Source organism: Scardinius erythrophthalmus (genome assembly GCF_964197995.2).
Source record: "Scardinius erythrophthalmus genome assembly, chromosome: 15".
Lineage (NCBI taxonomy): Eukaryota > Metazoa > Chordata > Actinopteri > Cypriniformes > Leuciscidae > Scardinius > Scardinius erythrophthalmus.
In genome coordinates, this window is record NC_138235.1 from 29,638,068 (window position 1) to 29,657,818 (window position 19,751).

The 19,751-nt window shown below is 37.1% G+C and overlaps 1 protein-coding gene across 2 annotated transcripts; it reads left to right on the forward strand.

Annotated features, from left to right (window-relative positions):
* Positions 1-1,663: 1,663 nt before the first annotated feature.
* cables2a (Cdk5 and Abl enzyme substrate 2a) lies at positions 1,664-13,873 on the forward strand. 2 transcript variants are annotated; one of them, XM_081387715.1, is made up of 10 exons: positions 1,664-2,199; positions 4,457-4,549; positions 8,064-8,141; positions 8,884-8,980; positions 9,181-9,349; positions 9,581-9,631; positions 10,222-10,319; positions 10,621-10,727; positions 12,769-12,973; positions 13,079-13,414. In XM_081387715.1, exons 1-10 carry the CDS (start codon positions 1,670-1,672, stop codon positions 13,217-13,219), a joined length of 1,569 nt encoding a protein of 522 aa, XP_081243841.1. In that variant the 5' UTR covers positions 1,664-1,669; the 3' UTR covers positions 13,220-13,414. The 2 variants fall into 2 exon arrangements, with proteins under 2 accessions (XP_081243841.1, XP_081243842.1); XM_081387716.1 differs by lacking the exon at positions 9,581-9,631 and having other exon boundaries at positions 1,667-2,199; positions 13,079-13,873.
* Positions 13,874-19,751: the final 5,878 nt, after the last annotated feature.

Genomic DNA, 19,751 nt, shown 5'->3' on the forward strand with positions numbered 1-19,751 from the left:
TGATATCATGTTATTGCTACAGTAAGTCCATTGTAACTATTTCACATCTTGGCATAACCATTACGTACAGTATGTCCATTTGTGTTACCATTTTTGTGCTAGCTGGAACACCTCAACACAGCCTCTGTATGCTGTCCTTTATCAATGTGGATCATACTCGTTCACTCTGGTTAATGCTGGATTTTACCATAGACACGCTGAAAGACGTCAAGCCTTACACTGCACCTGAAAGACTGTTGCTGTCGACTGTAAAAAGGATGTCGATTTTCAGCCATGTGTTTTATTTGGACAATAAAGCAAGCAAAATTGTGTGTTTACTGACCTGACCAAAGCATCAACTGAAAGAGTGTCTTTTGTTTTGCCTGCCATTTTAAGATAAATGAAAAACTAAGATATTGTAGCATCACACCGCAGTGTTTTTCATTCAAGCACTCATTCCAAAAATATGTAAAGCCACTACTAGTCACAGCCAATGATTTTGATTTGATACATACTGCACTCATGTGGAAACCAGTTGAATAGCAATGAGGAAGATCAAAACATTCACATCACAAAGATACTTTTTACTGTGTCACTTGGAAGACGTTTTAACTACAACAAACTAACAGCGATGAACACATAGGCTACCTTTTACTCACACCACAGGCACTAAATCAACTTCCATAACACTATATTATGCAATACATTATCTCAAAGCAATGGCATAATCTAGAGATGTCATTCAAAACTATTACTTTTCACTTTTTTGTTAAACTGTAGATCCACTGTCAAATTCAGAGGAAATGAATTTGATTTGTCTGATAATAAAATAAAACAAAATTCCATTTTAAGCAGACTGACTAGGGTCGGATTTATTCCCCCACTAACAGCGGACCAGTAGATTATGAAATATTTGCTCAAGCCTTATTACATGACATAATGTGGAATTGTATGTATTCCAACAGTAATGCTTTCAGCCATATTTGTATGCTCAAACCTTTTATGCATTTGGATATGTATTTAAATAACATAAATGTAATTCTTTATTAACAGTAATACCTTTTCTTTATCCTCTTTTATTATCCCATGAGCTTTTTTAGATGTCACACTGCATATTTACATAACAGAATAACTGTACATATGAGACACTTTAACCATTGTGATGAGCTGTGCTAAAACTTAGAGCTTAGACAGGCTTATGCTAACCTGCATGTTCATTGATTTTTACAGCATCATGTGAAGTAGAAGTATTAGCAGAGTTAGTCAAACATTACAGCGTGAATACAACTAGAAATTGCATAAATGGACATTCATATTCCCTAGTAATAAAAAAAAGGGTGAATACAGTGGGACACGTTCTGATTATTAGTTTAGGGGGAACTTAATGCTTATTTTTAGAAATAAACATTTAATTATATTTTATATACACATATATAAAATAATTCAACGTAAGTGTCACTCTCATTAAAAATATATAATGTTTCAAAGAAAGCAACAGATGTCTTGTGTCCTCCTGTACATTTGAAGCCAAATTTATGAACTAACTAAGACTTCTCGTCCAATCCGCTGAGACAAAGTCTAATTTATATGCAAGTGTCAGAAATTTGAACCAATAAGGTTTCAGGGGGCGTGGCCAATCCCTCAGCCGCTCTAATAGCTCTCTGTCTGCTTTTAGCTTACTCACAGTAGAATGGCGGCCGCTGCCTGCGGTCCTCGCGTCTGTCCGAGGACTAATTCAGCCAAACCTCACAAAGAACACCTGCGAAAAAGCCGGGATTCCCGTCGCAGACAAGCAGCACTATTGTTTCTCACCAATATATCTTTGGACGGGCGACCGGTTTACAACCTAAGCAATGGAATCGTTGGCCCCAGGGAAGCCGAGAGCCGGTGTCTAGATGTCGGTGTGTCGTCGGCGGTGACGGGTCCCCCTCTGTCGACATCCAGCAGCTACGGAACCTTCACACAAGTGACATCCTCCATCAGCGGAGGAACTGCGACCCCTATACCGAGGACTAACACATACCCTGCTCCTCTGAGCCCTCCTCCAGTATTAAACCAAGGGATCAGCGACGTTTTTACTGAGGATGGACGAGCAGATCCTTTGTCAGTTCAGGCACCCCCTCTTTCACCGACCTCTGGACCGCTGAATCCGGTTTTAGGATCAAGTAAACCACCCAGCCAGTTCCCGGGCTCCAACCCAGTGCCTGATCCCCGTCAAAGGTGAGCTTTGTTTTTACACACAGCTTGGCAAACAATGACACGCGTTATTGACGTTTTTTTCTCTGGCTGGGTTTGATTGCATAAATTACACCATTCAATCAAATGTGGAGTAAATGTGTGATGTAACCTTTTCTACAGCTGTCCTAAACAATTCTGAATATATATATTTGTTTATGAAAGCTATGTTTATTTCCAAATCTTAGCACGCTTTTGGATAGTCACAACTGCATCTGGCCTATTGTTTATCAGTGTTTACATTCGTTTATGACTTTTCAATCAGTATTATAAACAGTGCACATTACAGTACGAGAAAAACCAAACAACAACGAATCTATCCCCTTGAATTACTGACTTCCGCCTTATTGTTTAACTTTCATTTTCATCTTTGAGGTCTTGTTTTCTAGGCAAGGGTTTGACAGGAAATATTTCTGCGACATTTTTGAGACCTGCTAAAATGAACAGGTTGGGAAGCGTAAGGATTTCTAGTTCCGGTTTTTTTAGTAGGCTACTTTAAAAAAATACAAATTCAACTAGTGAGACAATCGAAATATTGGTTCTAACTTTTATATTACTCAGTAATAGCACTTTATATAATAATTTATATAAATACAAATGACCATTTATTACAACAAAAAACAATGTTTATCTGTAACTACATTTTGAAAATCAACTATTTTTGATTTGCATTTTGACATAACATAAAATCAATTCTTGGTTCAATTCGAGTCGGACATGAGGAAAGTAATAACTTGCTGTTCATAAAGTGAGTCTATATGACTTCTTTCTTTCAGCTGAACACAATCAGAGTTACATTAAAAATATCCTGGCTCTTCCAAGTTTTATAATGGGAGTGAAAAGCAACTGAGATTTTGAATCCCAAAAAAACGCATCAATCCATCATAAGAGTAATCCATACGGCTCCAGGGGGTTAAATAAAGGCCTTTTTGAAGCAAAGTGATACATTTTTGTAAGAAAAATATTAATATTTATAACTTTGTAAACTATTATCACTGGCTTCCGATAACAGCTGTATGTGAGTCTAGTTCCGGTCTAACACCGGTCACGAATTAGATGTTTAAATCGAGAATTTTTAAAGAGAAATATTAGAGGAGCTTGAGTTTGTTGACCAGCCCTATTTGTTTGAACTACTCTCACCTAAGCTTACATTACTCCTACATCCTATGTCATACTTCGGGTCAGAGGTCACTCTTTGGGCGGAACTCTACACGCATACGTTCGTTACTGGAAACCAGTGATTAGGCTATAGTTTATAAAGTTATAAATATGGATATTTGTCTTACAAAAAAGCTTTGCTTCAGAAGGTCTTTATTAAACTCCTGGGGCCGTTAAGATTACTTTTATGATGGATGGATGCACTTTTTTGGGGGGCTTCAAAATCACAGTTACTGTTCACTCCCATTATAAAGCTTGGGAGAGGCAGGATATTTTTGAATATAACTTCAATTGTGTTTGGCTGAAAGAAGAAAGTCATACACACCTAGGTTGGCTTGAGGGTGAGTAAATTATTGGACAAGTTTCATTTTGGGGTGAACTAACCCTTTAACTGATTGATAAGCGATAAGCGAATCAGCTCAAATGAGTAATTTGTTTGGTAATAAGACTATTCTGCATTGCATATCTTTGACTCATTAAAAAGAACTGACTCATTAAACTTATTCATCCCGAAATCAGACTATTTATGTTGCAATGTATGTTTTATGTGATGCACAATAGAAACCGACTTATAAAAGTCATTTGTTCGGAAAGTCACACAGTTGTTTTTTTTTTATGATTCACTAAAAAGGACGTGCTCATAAGACACATTCTTTTGAGAATGTGAGATTTCACTGCTGTGAGAGTTGATAACTGAGAGGAGACTGCTGAGTCAGTCAGAGAAGTATAGCATAAAGGCCATCAACCAGTCACAACAAGCTTTATCTGCTAGTAGGTGATGTTGCTTATGTAAACGGAGCCTCGTGATCTCACTGCAGTACATATGCACATCATTTCCTGTGTCGTCTTTGTTATTTGCCTTTCATCTCTCTCCTGTTCTATTCCTCTCATCCTCTCATCTCTTTATGTAAGGTCTGCTCTGACAGACTGATGCTGGACGGGCGACCTTTTAAGCCGTAGTTTATAGTCAAGGGCCAAAAGATTATGCCTTTACTTCAATTTAATACATCACAATTTGTCTCTAAGCTTATACAAATTAAAGTCGCATGTATGTATCTACATTTTTGTTACATTCTTGTTGCAGGACACGTAACCTTTCTGGGTCTCCGGGGCCAAAGGTTTCCAAGAAAGTGCACTTCATCAAGACTATGAGACCGTATGATACTCGAGGGAGTAGGTGAGTTGGCGGGTTTGACATGGTTTAGGAAGTATTTTCCCCATAAGGACGTTTTTTATTCCTATGTTATATTGTTTTCCCATATTAAGTCTGTACATTAACAACTACAACATACCAATCAGATTTTAGGGACAAGTTTACAGTTTATCTCAAGTTTAGGTTTACAACCAGAGTTAGGTGCTTCTACATCAGTGTTATTCACCTAGCATTTCTCTCTGATTTTAGGGATATGTTATGGCTAGGACAAAAATATTGTTCCTTGATCAACATTTTGTTGAGCCAGGAACATGTCTTACTTGGCTAAATCACGGTGACCATCAGTCTAGACTAGGCATGTGCCGGTATTCGGTAATGCAATAAATCGCGGTAATGAATATGCACGATATTGTTATCGTGGGCACTTCAAAATACCGTGAAAAATAATAGATCAGAATTTATATTTATAGAACGCGTATTAGCTTATTTTCCATCAACCGCTTAAACAAACACTGCGTATGCTGCGCGAAACACGTGCGCACTCTGATGTAAACAATCCCCACATGTATAGCGCTGTGTGCATGCGGCGCAGTGCGCACTCTAGTCTAATGTAAACAATCCTCACATGGAGAAGAAGCATGACGGAAGGAGGCACGCTGCCGACGATTTATCCCCCTTCTAAAAGCAGAGCTGTCAATACGCATTCAGCGTGAGACTCACGCAATTTACACTTTTCAAACGCTCTCGCGCCACATGCAGTTTCTCACGCAGAGGAAAATCGCGGAGCAAAGAGGACACGGAGACCGACAGACTAGACAGAGCAGGTTATTATGGTATGAAAACAATTCTCAGCTCTCATGTTCTGTCCATTTTATTACGAAATTCAGACAATAAATACTGTTTTGGTGCTTGTAAATGTGACTTGACAGATCACTGTAGCGCCTCAGTTCAAGTAAACCGATCATCTGTTACTTTTTATTTAAAGATACAGTAGGCTACAATTTACCGAAAGGTATATATGCCTCATACATAATATCGATCATTCAGTGTTTTTCAACCACGGAAAGAGGTCAATAAAACTGCAGGTGAACAATTATGTCACAGAACGTTACATTTACCTCAGGAAAGCCATTTAATTAACACAGTCTCACCCCCAAACGTCACATACTGACGTGTCTTGACCAAACGGCAATATACGACGAAAGGGGTACCCCTAAAACGTCCGTATGTGACTATTCGGGTTATGGGTAGGTTTAGGTATGCGTTAGGGTACCGCTAAGAGGCGCTGCTGGTGCGCTTATGTCTTCGTCTCATATGGACGTTTTAGGGGTACCCTTTTCGTCGTATATTGCCGTTTGGTCAAGACGCGTCAGTATGTGACGTTTTGGGGTGAGACCGGGCTGATTTAATGACCAACACGTTAGTTGACTAGAAAAAAAGCTATAGAGAGGAGTATTTTGCTAAATATGTGCACTATATTACATTTGCATTATATTTTTACTTGTGTCATAATTGTTATTATAATGAAAACCAAATTATATCTAATTTAATTAGTTAATTTTTAACCTTTAATAATACCAGCAGACAGGGCTCTCTGTATGTTTACAGCATTATGTGAGATATATTTTTTCTTGAGAAAAATTAACGTCTGTCTACTGTAGCCTACCTAATAATTATCCAAAAAGTCAATACTGAATCAAGATTGAAATCAAATCCCAAGAATTGAAAGCGTGAAAATTGTGTAAAATTCTATTTAGTTACCAAATGTTTTGACAATCACTATTGTAATACAAGTAGTTTTTTTTCTACATCCCCCCCACCAATCCATCCATTTCTCTTGAGCAATTAAAATATCGTGATAATACCGTATACCGTGGTAAAAGCTCAATCAATTAATCGCAGCATGAAAAGTTGATACCGGCACATGCCTAGTCTAGACCAGGGGTCTTGAATCTGTTTGAAGCTAAGTAGACCTTGGTGGACACAAAGACAGAGTTCAAAAAAATCTGAGAGTTGCTTTTTGAGCCTGACTGATAATAACATGCATATTGTAGCATATAGTAATATATTTACATACTTGATGATGCTTACATTGCAAAGCCAATTTAACCATTTAATGATCATTAATGTGTAAAATACTTATACATTACATATTCATTTTACTTAATACATTTTGTAGGTGGGACAATGAAATATTTAGCTGAAATTTAGATTCTAAACTTTATTTGTTAGTAAGTTAACTTAATTTTGTTTAATGAATATTTGATTTCATTTTCTATACTTTCTATAATTTTGCTGAACTTCAGCTTAACTTTTTTTTTAGTTAACTTGCATAATAATTTTACTATTACTTTATTCATTTTTATTTTTATTCTTTTTGTCAACAATTAGGATAGAGGAGTTCAATTCCCATAACTCAAGTCATATAGGGTGAATATAAAAAAGTGTATGCTAAGTGAAACAGTGCAGCTTCAGACAGACTCTGTGATTCCTTCGCTAACTTAATAACTGGCATAAGTACTCACTGGTATATCTCACTTAGGTTCTTAGGCAGAAGAAATGGGGGGTGGATGTGTCTGCCTACACGGGGAACAACCGAGCTAAATTAAATCAATCTTGAATGGAACCTTATAGATCGCTGGCTTCTTCTGAAATAGAACTACACCTTGGCAAGAGACATTAAAATGTAATGAAACTCGGTTACGTAAGATAAATGCTTCCAAAAAGTGCTCTTCCTCCCTGATTCCTTTGCTTTCTCCCTCTAACTTACTTTTCTCCTCTTGTAAACTGTGCCAAAATCCCAATTTACTTTTGTATTCTGCATCAGCAAAGTGTTCTTTTCTCTCTTTTCTTTTTTTATTGCACCATAACATAACATGACTTATACACAACCTTATTTGGTCGTTAATTTTACACTGGTTAAAGAAAGAAAAAACAAAAGCAAGAACAAACATAGTAAACACATAGTGCAAAGAGATTCAATTTCAAAAAGAAAAGAAAAAGGAGTACTATTTTCTGAGATTATCTTGTTTATTACGCAATTCACAGTTTTACCCCCTGGCTTAATGTCGCATTACATCATCAACCATGAAATCACGCCTTCACTCATGTGCACATTCTCCCCCAGCCTCATGACATCAGCAGTAATGTTATAATGGCCCTTTGACCTCATTGAACATAAACCCATGTCACAAGCTGCTGACCTGTTAATTGTGATGCCGTTCAGGCTCCTGGGAAATGTGACAGAGTTTGTTGTAATCAGATTTGGTCATGCTGACCAATCTACTTTGACATAGAAAGCTACATGCTGCTTTAAATGGACAATTTATGGATGTGTGGTTGAAGAATGGATTGACTTTTGTTGGCTCATTTTGTCACTAATGTCATTTCCAGTGCCATTTGATCTCTCATTTGCATTGTGCTGCATGTTGTTGTGACCCATATGCACTTGTGTGGTGTAAACATGGCTGGTGTAATGGGATGGTTTAGGTGACCGATGTTGTCTTTTCTGTGTGCACTTGCCATCTGTGTCCTGCAGGGTTGTGCTGATCTGTGCCAAGAGGTCCCTGTGTGCTGCTTTCTCTGTATTGCCCTATGGAGAGAGTTATCACATCAGGTACAGAGCCACCACAGTCAGCCAAACAACTCATTTCATATCATGCAAATCCACGAGGGATGGACAAATCAGCTGTTTTTTTTCTTTAAGTAAAGCCTGGACTATGAAATATGATGTACAAAAGACTAAATGATTTATTTATGGAAGAAAATGTGTTGAGTCATTTTCACAAAGCTATATATATATATAAAATATTAATTAATTAATTAATTAATTCATATAAATTAAAATAATTTTAAAACAGAGCACTTTACACACTCAACATCCAGCTTTGTGAAAACCACTCAACACATTTTCTTATGTGTATTTCTTATATATATAAAATAAAATAAATAAATAGTTTTTTAAATAAAATGAATCATTTTTTTCATATTTTGCTTTTGGCAGTCCAGTTCACAGTGATTTGTCATCCACCTGTCATACACTGGCCAATCACATCATTCATAGAATTTTATTTTATTTTTGTCAGTATGCATTTATTTAAAAAACACAAAGATGTATCATTCTGAGCTTTAACATAATGAAACCGTAATAACTTGCAAATGAAGAATGACTTTACAAACAGACCAGCCTATAAACAGTCTGCTGGTATATTAACTGGCTCCGCTAGTGTCTTTTGCATCAGGCAACAGCAATAAGAGACAGAGGAGTCTTTATCTCAATATCGGAATAAAATAAATTGTTTCAGTGCAGAGAAAAGTTATTAAATTCTGACGGTTAATAATTTATCTTTCCTCTGCAGTGACTCTAAACTAGAAGCCCAGAGACAGAGACACTCTTCTGGTGGTGGAGTTGAAATGGTCCCTGGATTAGAGGGAGTGGAGGTGGACTTTGGAAAGGTAAGATGGGATATATTACTCTAAGATTGAGCAAAAGGCATGATTATGTGGCTTAGAAACCTCCTTGGTTGTTTATTTGGTGGTGTATCAATATCTGTTTTAAAGCATGATTGTGCAAGGTGCAGTATTGGGTCAGCGAGTGTTTTGCGCAATGTAAATGTTTGTTTTCTCTGATAGCCCTGGAATTTTGTGTGTTGCAGACAGTATCATATGCCCGTTTTTTGCTCCCAACTAATGCCTTGGTCAGGCAGAAGAGCAGTGGCCCACCTGACATCAGTACAGCTCAGACGGCAATGTCTCGAAACCGAATCAACGGGCAGAAGAACTTCACCCCTTCCCGAATCAACAGCACAGTTATACAAGATACTGGTGAGTTACATGTGCAGATACATTATGTGCTAATTATAGCATTTTTATGTTTATTCATTGGGGATTTTTATCTAATGTGCATGCATTTCCAGCATGCACATTACTTTTACACTACTGTTAAAAAGTTTGGGGTCAGAAAGGCCTCTATGCTGTTTTTGAAAGTGTCTTATGCTCCCCAAAAATGTCTTATTAATAAACTTCAAGCAAACTGAATAGACCAATTTCCTTCAGGTTTTCTGTCCTCTTCAGAAGTCATCAATAGTCCAACTGCTACGATGACTGGTACTGTTTTTTTATTAGGGCTGGGCATTGACAATTTTCACGATTCGATTTCTATTCATAAGCTTGTGATTCGATTTTGACATATTCAACTCTATTCAATTCCATTTTCATGAGAAAATTGACCTGTGGTGTAAGAACAGTGTCAATTGCGCAAGTCTGAATGTGTGGGTGTAGCAGCCCTACATATAACAGGTTTTTATTTTTGTAATTATGTTTAACTTTCCAAACAGAGCCAAACACTCTAATGCTTTGGCTTTGTTTGTACTCCGAAGCGCCGTGTCTTCTTCTATTGGATTGCATCTGGGAAGGCTGCAATGCATTACTGTATAGCATTACAGCGTCCCACTGTTCAAACCGCGTTATTGCAGGCCTTTAGATCGAAAGACTATTCGACAACAAAAAATATTTTTCGATTTTTTTTTTTTGAATTGTCGACATTGTCAATAATGTCGACTTAACGTTTCAGCCCACTTATCAATGTTGAAATTTGTGTATCAATTTCATGCAGCCTTGCTGAATAAAAGTATTAATTTCTTTCAAAAAAGTCCATACATGTGTACATACATGATTAATGTTGTAACTCTTGCTAGGTGTGGACGAGCTGTCAGACTATGACCCCAACTTACTCAGTGACCCCCAGTGGCCTTGTGGGAAGCACAAACGAGTGTTAATTTTTGCATCTTATGTGGTAAGATTCTTAACTGAACCAACACAGATTCAGTAATCTGATACCAATGAAAAGGCTTTGAAAGGACATTTGAATTGCACATTGAACCCATCTTATTACCCTATATCAGATCACATCAGTATGTCATATGATAACCCTTAGGGCTCAATATGGTCTAACCATTGCTATAGGCATGATGCATGATCTCTTATGTATAACAGCTGACTAGGCTTTAGCTGTAAAAGTTTAATGCTCACATCCATAATGATTTTAGTAGCCATAGTCTTTTGACACCTATAATAATTCACCTTGTCCCCTCCAGACAACCGTTATAGAGTATGTGAAACCGTCTGACTTGAAGAAAGACATGAATGAGACGTTCAAGGAGAAGTTTCCTCACATAAAGCTAACACTAAGCAAAATCAGAAGGTAAAGTCATTTTTAAATAAAATGGTTGAAGACCTGAGTTGTGTTGCTTTTAGTCCATGTCTGTTAGCATTATTAGATATTGGAAATTTCACTGTGCATGCTCTTTTTCTCATATTTCTACATTTAGATCTGCTTTACCATCACATTTTATGTTCATCTTTAAAAACACATTTTGCAAATCTCAGAAATGTACATTATAATATTGTGATGCCTAAATTAACTTCAAGGATTTTATTTCTAATGTTTTATTTATTTTTAGACAAGACGGAATTGAATTTTAATATTATTGACCATTTTTTGTTATTGGCCAGAAATGTTATATTTATGCATTTTGGAAGCTGTTTAAACCTGGTTTTAAGATGCGTTTTGATCGATCGGTTCACAAGTGGACGATGCTAAATACAGGTGTAAACGGGGTCTAAAACGTTTTGAGCTTGTCCACTTTCGACCACTTCCAGAAGTAGTCGGAAACGCATTCAAACGGATTGCTTTCATAGAGTAAACGCTCATGTGGTTGAATGTGTTCGAACAGCCTCAAATGACTGCCTATTGACTTAACGCATGAACATTATGGGAAGCGCGCTAGCCAGACAGGATTTAAACTTTGTCGGCTAGAGACCCAAGTTTGGTTTGTAGACGAAAAACGTACCAAGCACAATTTTCTATCAGCATTCCTGATTTCTAACACGCACCGCGTTCAGCCTAATCTTGCGGCTTTCATAGCAGAAACAAAAGCTGATGCTCTCCATATGTTTTTTCCATTGTCTCTGTGTGTGTTTATATGTAAATTGTGCAAGCTTATTTCGTCCATTAGATCGAAAAATCTGGAAAAGCCCATACATTTACCCGCCCATAGACCCTCCCCTTAAAAGGATATTTCACTTTGAAATTAAATTTTGGTATGTTTTAGCTTACCTCAAGGGCATCCAAGATGTAGGTGTCTTTTTTTCCGCAGTAGTTTCAATTTTGATATTTTTAGGTCAAACCGTTCTTGTCTGTCAGTCATATAATGCAGGTCTATGGTCACTGTCTCAAAGAGCATGCACAGAGTCCAAATTAAAACAATTCCCCATCGTCCAAATTAAACAATTCCCCATCGTAAGTACACATTGACGGCCTAAGACACGAAACGAGCGGTTTGTGTGAGAAAACAAACAGTATTTATCTCGTTTTTACCTCTTATACACAGCCACGTCCAAGTGATCTGAGGGCGCGGGCGCTTCCTGCTGTGTGATGTTTACGCAGACTGGTGCATAGATATATTCACTAGATGTCGCCTTGTCTACGGCAGTTCATTGGAACGAATGTCTTTAAGGCGACACTAGATGTCGCCTTGTCTATGGCAGTTCATTGGAACGAATGTCTTTAAGGCGACATCTAGTGTATCTATATCTATGCACCAGTCTGCGTACACGTCACACAGCAGGAAGCGCCCGCGCCCTCAGATCACTTGGACGTGGCTGTGTATAAGAGGTAAAAACAATATAAATACTGTTTGTTTTCTCACACAAACCGCTCGTTTCGTGTCTTAGGCCATCAATGTGTACTTACGATGGGGAATTGTTTAATTTGGACGATGGGGAATTGTTTTAATTTGGACTCTGTGCATGCTCTTTGAGACAGTGACCATAGACCTGCATTATATGACTGACAGACAAGAACGGTTTGACCTAAAAATATCAAAATTGAAACTACTGCGGAAAAAAAGACACCTACATCTTGGATGCCCTTGAGGTAAGCTAAAACATACCAACATTTAATTTCAAAGTGAACTGTCCCTTTAAAGAAATCAGGACAGAAGTTGTTGAAAGTGGACAAAAGAGACAGATTAAAACACCAAGTGTAAACGGGAATGTCAACACAGGAAATAAATAGCACACGTTAAGCCATTTCATCGGGTCTTTTAGCACATAACACTATCATAACATTATGTACATATAAGGCTGAATGAAATAAAGTATCTTGAAATGTGATTCATATTTAAGCTGTTTTTATAGGCATGTTGTAAATTTGTTCTAATTAAGTTTAATTTGCACCACAGTTTGAAAAGGGAGATGCGCTCGGTGAGCGAGGAGTGTGGCCTACAGCCAGTTACCATAGCGATGGCCTTTGTTTACTTTGAGAAGCTGGTTCTGCAAGGGAGGTTGAACAAGAACAACCGAAAGCTGGTGTCTGCCGCCTGCGTTTTACTAGCTGCCAAGATTAGCAGCGACCTCAAGAAACAGGAGGTCAAGCAACTGATCGATGTAAGTGTCTTACTGATTTGGATTTTATTATCTTTTATTATGATTTATGTAGTAACTTTCTCTCTCTCTTTCGCCCTACCCATGGATCTGCCATGCTCTGAATAGAGGTTAGAGGAGCGTTTCCGAATAAATCGCAAAGAGTTGATTTCCCTGGAGTTCACGGTTCTGGTTGCCTTGGAGATGGCACTCTACCTCCCGGACAGCAAGGTCATGCCTCACTATCGCAGGCTGGTACAGCAGGGATGAAATGGAGAGGGCCCTTAAAGGGATAGTCCACCCCAAAATGATTTACTCACCCTGATGTTGTTCCAAACCTGTATGACTTTCTTTCTTCTGCAGAACACACACACAAAAAAAATAGATATATAGAAGAATGTTAGACCATCCAAAACATTTTGGTTACCATTGACTTGGTACAAAAAACACTGAAACTTTCTCAAAATACTTTTGTGTCATACAGGTTTGGATCAACATGAGGGTGAGAAAATGCTGACAGAATTTTCATTTTGGCGTGAACTATTCTTTTAACAGCTGTCTGTAGACCACCTGTAGAGGTGGCTTTCTTATCTTATGGCAGTTATGGAAGGTTATTTGTATTATTTATTGATTAAACAGATCAGTGGAATATTCTCTCAGCTATGGCCATTGGCCTAGACACTCCCATCTTCACTCGTTCACTTCATGAATCTGATTTTATAAATCATACATGTGTAGAGACAGGCTTACTTGAAGCACTGAGTTTTTTTTCTTTTCTCGTGTATTTCAATTTTTTAATTCCACAAATGCTTATTAATCATCATTTATTAAAGCTTTGTCTTAATGCATCACTTTATTTATGCAATATTTTATTTTTGGATGAATTTAATTTTGTTAAAATTCATAATTTATGAAAACGGAATATATTTTTGATGATGCTTTTTTTTTTTTTTTTTTTTTTTTTTTTTTTTTTGCGGTTTGGGGTATTCTGTGTGTGTGGCATTCCGATGCGTATCCAGCCTGGCACTCTATGTTAGAGATGACATTTAACGGGCACATTAATTGTGCTTAATCTCTCTCTCTCTCTCTCTCTCTCTCTCTCTCTCTCTCTCTCTCTCTCTCTCTCTCTCTCTCTCTCTCTCTCTCTCTCTCTCTCTCTCTCTAATTTTTTTTTTTTATCAAACATTTACCAACTACTAGACTGTGGTTTAACAGTGATTCAATGTTCTTTAAAGGGATAGTTCACCTGAAAATGAAAATTATGTCATCATTTATTCACCCCCAAGTTGTATTTCTTTTTTATGTTGAGCACAAAAGATGATATTTTGAAGAACTCAATCACCAACTTCAGGGTGGGTAAATTATGACAGAATTTTCATTTTTGGGTGAACTATCCCTGTTAGCGTTGAATGTAAAAAGTCTTATGAATATGTGAGTGCCATTTTTAAACAGAAACTGAACCATTTACCAGTTGTTCAATGTCTTGACAAAAACTCTTTTTTTTTTTTTCTCAGTTTAATGCACAGCTGTGAAGATTACAGTGATAAAATGTTAAATTTTTGGCATTCTACTGTGTCCTAATGATCTTATGTGCAATGTTGATTGACTATGTTTCAAACGGTACAGTAGGTGTTACAGATAACTCCACACCTGTATATTCAACTGTTGTGTATTTGGTCACAGAGGAAACGGCACCTCATTGACCGAGTGAGTCTGTTTTGTGTTGTGCAGTGTTGAATACGACCTAACCTTTCTGAATCTTCTTGGTTACTGTTCATACAGTATCACATATTTGATCTCTGATGTAATTTAATCGTTTGGAAATGTTTATACACCATATAGGAGTGGCCCATGTTTACTTTCAGACCTGGACAGTATCACAGTGTGCAGCATTACTAGAAATATGCAACTTTGTTTTCATATCTGATTTCTGTTGATTGTTTTGACTGAAGCACATATCCACCATCTAGTGGTGGCCTTTTTAACATGATGGCTCTGTATGGGCCATTGGCTCCTTTCCCTCAGGAATCCAGACTGATCAAAATTCCCATTGCTAAGACAAATGATCAACTGTGAGATTGTAATTGAATTGGAGAGAATTATAGGTAATCATACTTCACTATTAGTCTTCACTGAGCATTGAAGAATGAAGTGCCTTTTCTATTACATTTGTCAGTACGGTTCTGTTGCCATAACATTTTCCACACATCCCGCCTCTTGAATATTTTTAATACCGAGTCATCACACACCTTGACACACGTTACGAATGTGACTGTAGATCCGGTTGGAAAACCGTGTGACGTGTTGATTGATTTCTCACCGTATGTGAATACATTCACTCCTGTGATACTGTCGTAGAAGCTTTTTGAGGAGGTTGAACAGTACAAACACTGTGAGGGGAATCCTGTGACATTCTGCATGAGAATACGGTTTTGTTTTTCTGAGTGTGTGTCTATGAAATTTCTTCCAAAAGATTTATTTTTCAAAATGGTCTATTTTAGCAGTATGTCATAGAATGATGTGAGGCTGGTTTGCACTGCCAGATAAAATGCCAACAGGATTAACACTGAACCAAAAACCATTGGATTTTGGTGTTTATTGGGCAGTGTGAGACAGACTTTAGTTTGGACTGAACTGTTCACAGGGTCCTATCTGTTGTGATGTGTAGATGCTGTGTGTTGTCATTTTTTTTTCTATTTGCATTTATAAAGATGTTTTTAAATTTCACTCGTCTGGTGTTTGTCGTCACTGTTTATACATGCCAAATTATTTACAAGTCTCTTTACTTGGAAAAGATTTTTACTACAGATAAAGAGATGATCGATTAAAAGAGAAATGTGAAATGCCTATTGTTCAGACATGCAGGTTATCTCACCCCTGTGCTATTAGTTTAGCAAGAAGTACTTAAGTGAGACTGCTTAAACAAACATAAATGTTGAAAGCACCGCAATCCACATTAAAGGGTTAGTTCACCCAAAAATGAAAAATTTGTCATTCATTTCTCGCCCTCATGTTGTTCCAAACACGTAAGACTTGATCATCTTCGGAACACAAATACCTCCACCATGGACAACTACGCAGCTACCACTCTTCATAAAGAGATCGTAAAACTAATCCATATGAATTGAGTGGTTTAGTCCAAATTTTCTGAAGAGACACAATGGCTTTATACTGTATGTTGAACAGATTGAATTTAGGCTTTTATTCGCAGATGAACATTCACCAACTATCTCTTCATTTACTATCTCTTTATTAACTTTTTGAAGCGTCAAAGTGGTAGCTGTCAATGGAGGGACAGAAAGCTCTCAGATTTCATCAAAAAGATCTTCATTTGTGTACCGAAGATGAACGAAACAACTTAAGGGTTTGGAACGACAAGAGGGCGAGTCATTAATGACATTAATGATTTTCATTTTTGGGTGAATTATACTTAAAAAGACCGAATGAAGGGTAAAAATATAAATATATATTTTTTTGTAAATGCTTGTTATAGATCTTGTTATAGACCTTGTGATGCTTATCAATTAGTTGGCTTGAACCCCATCCCTCTGCAAAAGCTCACATTCATTTTTTAAGTGATTCATTCAGATTTCATTTTCATAGAACCAAGTACCCACCCTACATTTTTGTTCTTTTATGATAATCCGTTACACTCAGATGTTTGCCACAATATGTAAGAATAGCTGTTGCTACTTATGCTTCATTGCAACTTTAAGCTAGTATAGGACAACGTTAGCATAAAAAAATTGAATTTAAATTTAGCTATAGACAACATGAAGCTCTAGGGTAAACTAGGATGAAGACAGTAGACAGAGTAAAAAATGTGGAGAGTTGCCGAATCCAAACGTCCTCCTTGTCTTTTTTCGTCACCTTCTTCATTTGACTTACCTTCACCTTCCATGGCCTTGGCAAACACGTCTACAAAACCCCTGTTCAAAAACGCTGTTCTTACTGGAAGCTTCAGTTTTTTTATCACACAATTTTTGTAAATTTAACCAAAAATAATTGTCTTGATACATTAGAGTACATCCAATTTTGCCATTGTAAGGCCATTTTGTATAAACTACAGACGTAATGGATGTCTGGGAGAGAGGAATGTATGTACATTAAAGTACAAACAAGTGTGTTAAGAAAAGGTTTTAGCTGGAATGAACCAGATCAGTTTGTGTACATTTTAAAGATAACCTCTTTTATTGGCCACCTGACTGAGCTTCTGTTAGTAATCCAAACTGACTCAAAGGTCCCAACTTCCACATTTATTTCACACATCTTAGATTTATCACTGACAAACTTGTTTTTGAAATTAAGAAATACACAATTACCAGTAGTGATATACCGAAACTTCGGAAATAGACGACGAAATCAGTGACATTTTCCACTGTGAGGTGTTTTGACGTGCACAGCACTGATAAGCTACAAGGTCAACATGTCAGCAGCGTGGATGCACTTCAGCATGAACAAAAATGTTCTAGAGTAGCAATATGTAATTTTTTTGATGGAATTACTGTGACTCATTGTCATTGCTGAAAAACTTTATTATGAACGGTTTCATTTATCACCTGAAAACATGGCACCCTGAACAGCATGTCGAGTTCAGTTACCCATTTAAACACATTTAATTACTGAAACTTTATTTTGGTTTCGGGCTTAACATCCCCATGAAATAGAAGTTGACAATTCTTTATGCAGTATTTTTTATGAATGATTTATCAGTGCATATTTTTAAACTTCATAAATCACTAATCAAAATAAACTCCCCCTCCCCCTCTTGGTGGGGCAACCAGTCACTCACTTAAGATCACAGCAATAGCAAACCACAACGATTCAACGATCCAATAAATTTCAGATGGACAAAATAAAGCCCCGCCCTACATTGTTTGAGAAGCAGTTTAATTCGGATTTAGATCCCAATAGGGAAGAAAAGACTAGTCACAATTTCTGTTTCATGCAAACTTTAATGACAGCTTTTGTTTCTGTAAAAAAAAAAAATAGTTTCGGTGCATTACTATGCAGTAGTAGTCAAACCTGCTGAAACTGCGGCAAGGTAAAAGAACATTTTGTGGGGTTCTTCCATGTTTTGAGGGGGAGATTCTCCGGATGAGAGGCAAGCTTCTGCAGCACTTCAGCATTACCTGAATCATGACCTCAATGTTAAAACACTTGCGAAATCCATTGAAAAAAGAAAGTTGACAATGTCAGTAGCCTACTTAATACAATCTCATAGTGTCAGCAATTTTATAGCACTAGACCTACTATAATGATCCCACCTCCATGTCTTTCATTCATTGTTGCTAAGACACTCTGCAGGTCACTCAGTTTAATGGGCTGATAGTTCCAGCAGAGGGAGCAGGGCCTAAATATAAATGGTTAAGTCATGACACTCAGATGGCACAGACTAATAGGTCCTTTTATGAAACCTGCAAGCAATCATGTCATTATTACGTGGCAAACTGATTGGCCTCTGCTGATTCTGCCACCCACGAGAATGCTTGCTCAACATTAAAATAGTCTGCTTCAGAGTTCACTGGAGTCCTCTGAAACTAAACCTCTTAAGATAAATAAACAGTCTTTAATTATTCCAAATCACTAAACAATGTTGCATTGTCTGCATTAAAATCAAGCAAACATACACATTCAAATAATTTTTGATGGTTTGCGAGTTGCGTATGATGCAATGAGTGAAATAAGCTAGCAAAAGAACATTCCCCCTATCCATCACACTGAGGTATTATCATTGTGAAGTGCGAATATAATTAGTTACTAATCCACTTTTTGATGTCGACCAACCCCTTCTAGCAGAAGGGGAGGGGCTTGTCTTTGATTGGTGGAAGTTTCTGTATTGAGGGCATTGATTCAACATGTGCAAAACATTTTTAGATCAAATTACTTGCACTCAGCTGGGCAAATACATTACTTGTAGCACTGTCCAAAGCATGTTTTGCTTGAACAATTTGTGTTGAGGATCATTGTCCTCTTAGCTTTCAAATAAGTTGGTTCTTTTTGTTGAATTTATGACTAGTGTACTGCATGGGAAGAAATCCATATCAGTTATTATGGAATTGATTGTCATCTTCTGAACTATTGTATGCCTTTGTATTGAGTTTATAAAGCTAGACAGCTTGTCCAAGTAACAGTCTAATTGAATGTCCTTCATTTAAACACTATTTGTCTGACCTTGGAGCAATTCAGTAACTCTTACAAGGTCTGTCTCTTGAGCATTTGCAATCCTTTTCAAATGAATGATTAAATCATCTTATAATCGCACTCCTAAATCAGAACCAACTTAGTTAATAAAGACAGAAAGCATGCTTTTTCTGTTATGTGTTTAATTAAATCCTCTTAATCAATGACATTGACTTTGATAAAGATCAGTTCACATTTTAGGTTAATGCAGAACAACAGATAATAATTCACAAACGTTCTCACCATCTTACATATGAAGGAAGCTGAAGCTTCTCCCAAACAGTTTGTCAAAATTTCCAAACTGATGCTTGTCTCTTGAGAGACAAAAGAGAAAAACTGAAATTTCTTTCATTAGCATTAGTGAGGTCTCACATATATCATTAATATTGCTAGTTTACAAAGTGAGCAGAATTATTAGACCGTTTAAGTGCATTTCATGTGATCTATACAAATGTAGTAAAAAGTCACAATACATCATGTACAATTATGTAAAGCCGTCATAGCACCACAGTGGTATAATTTGGGTTTCTATCTGTGAAATAGTTTCACAACAGAAACAGTCATTCCCTAGTGTCACAAAAGAACATACACAGAATTACTTAAAATGAACATTTCTGAG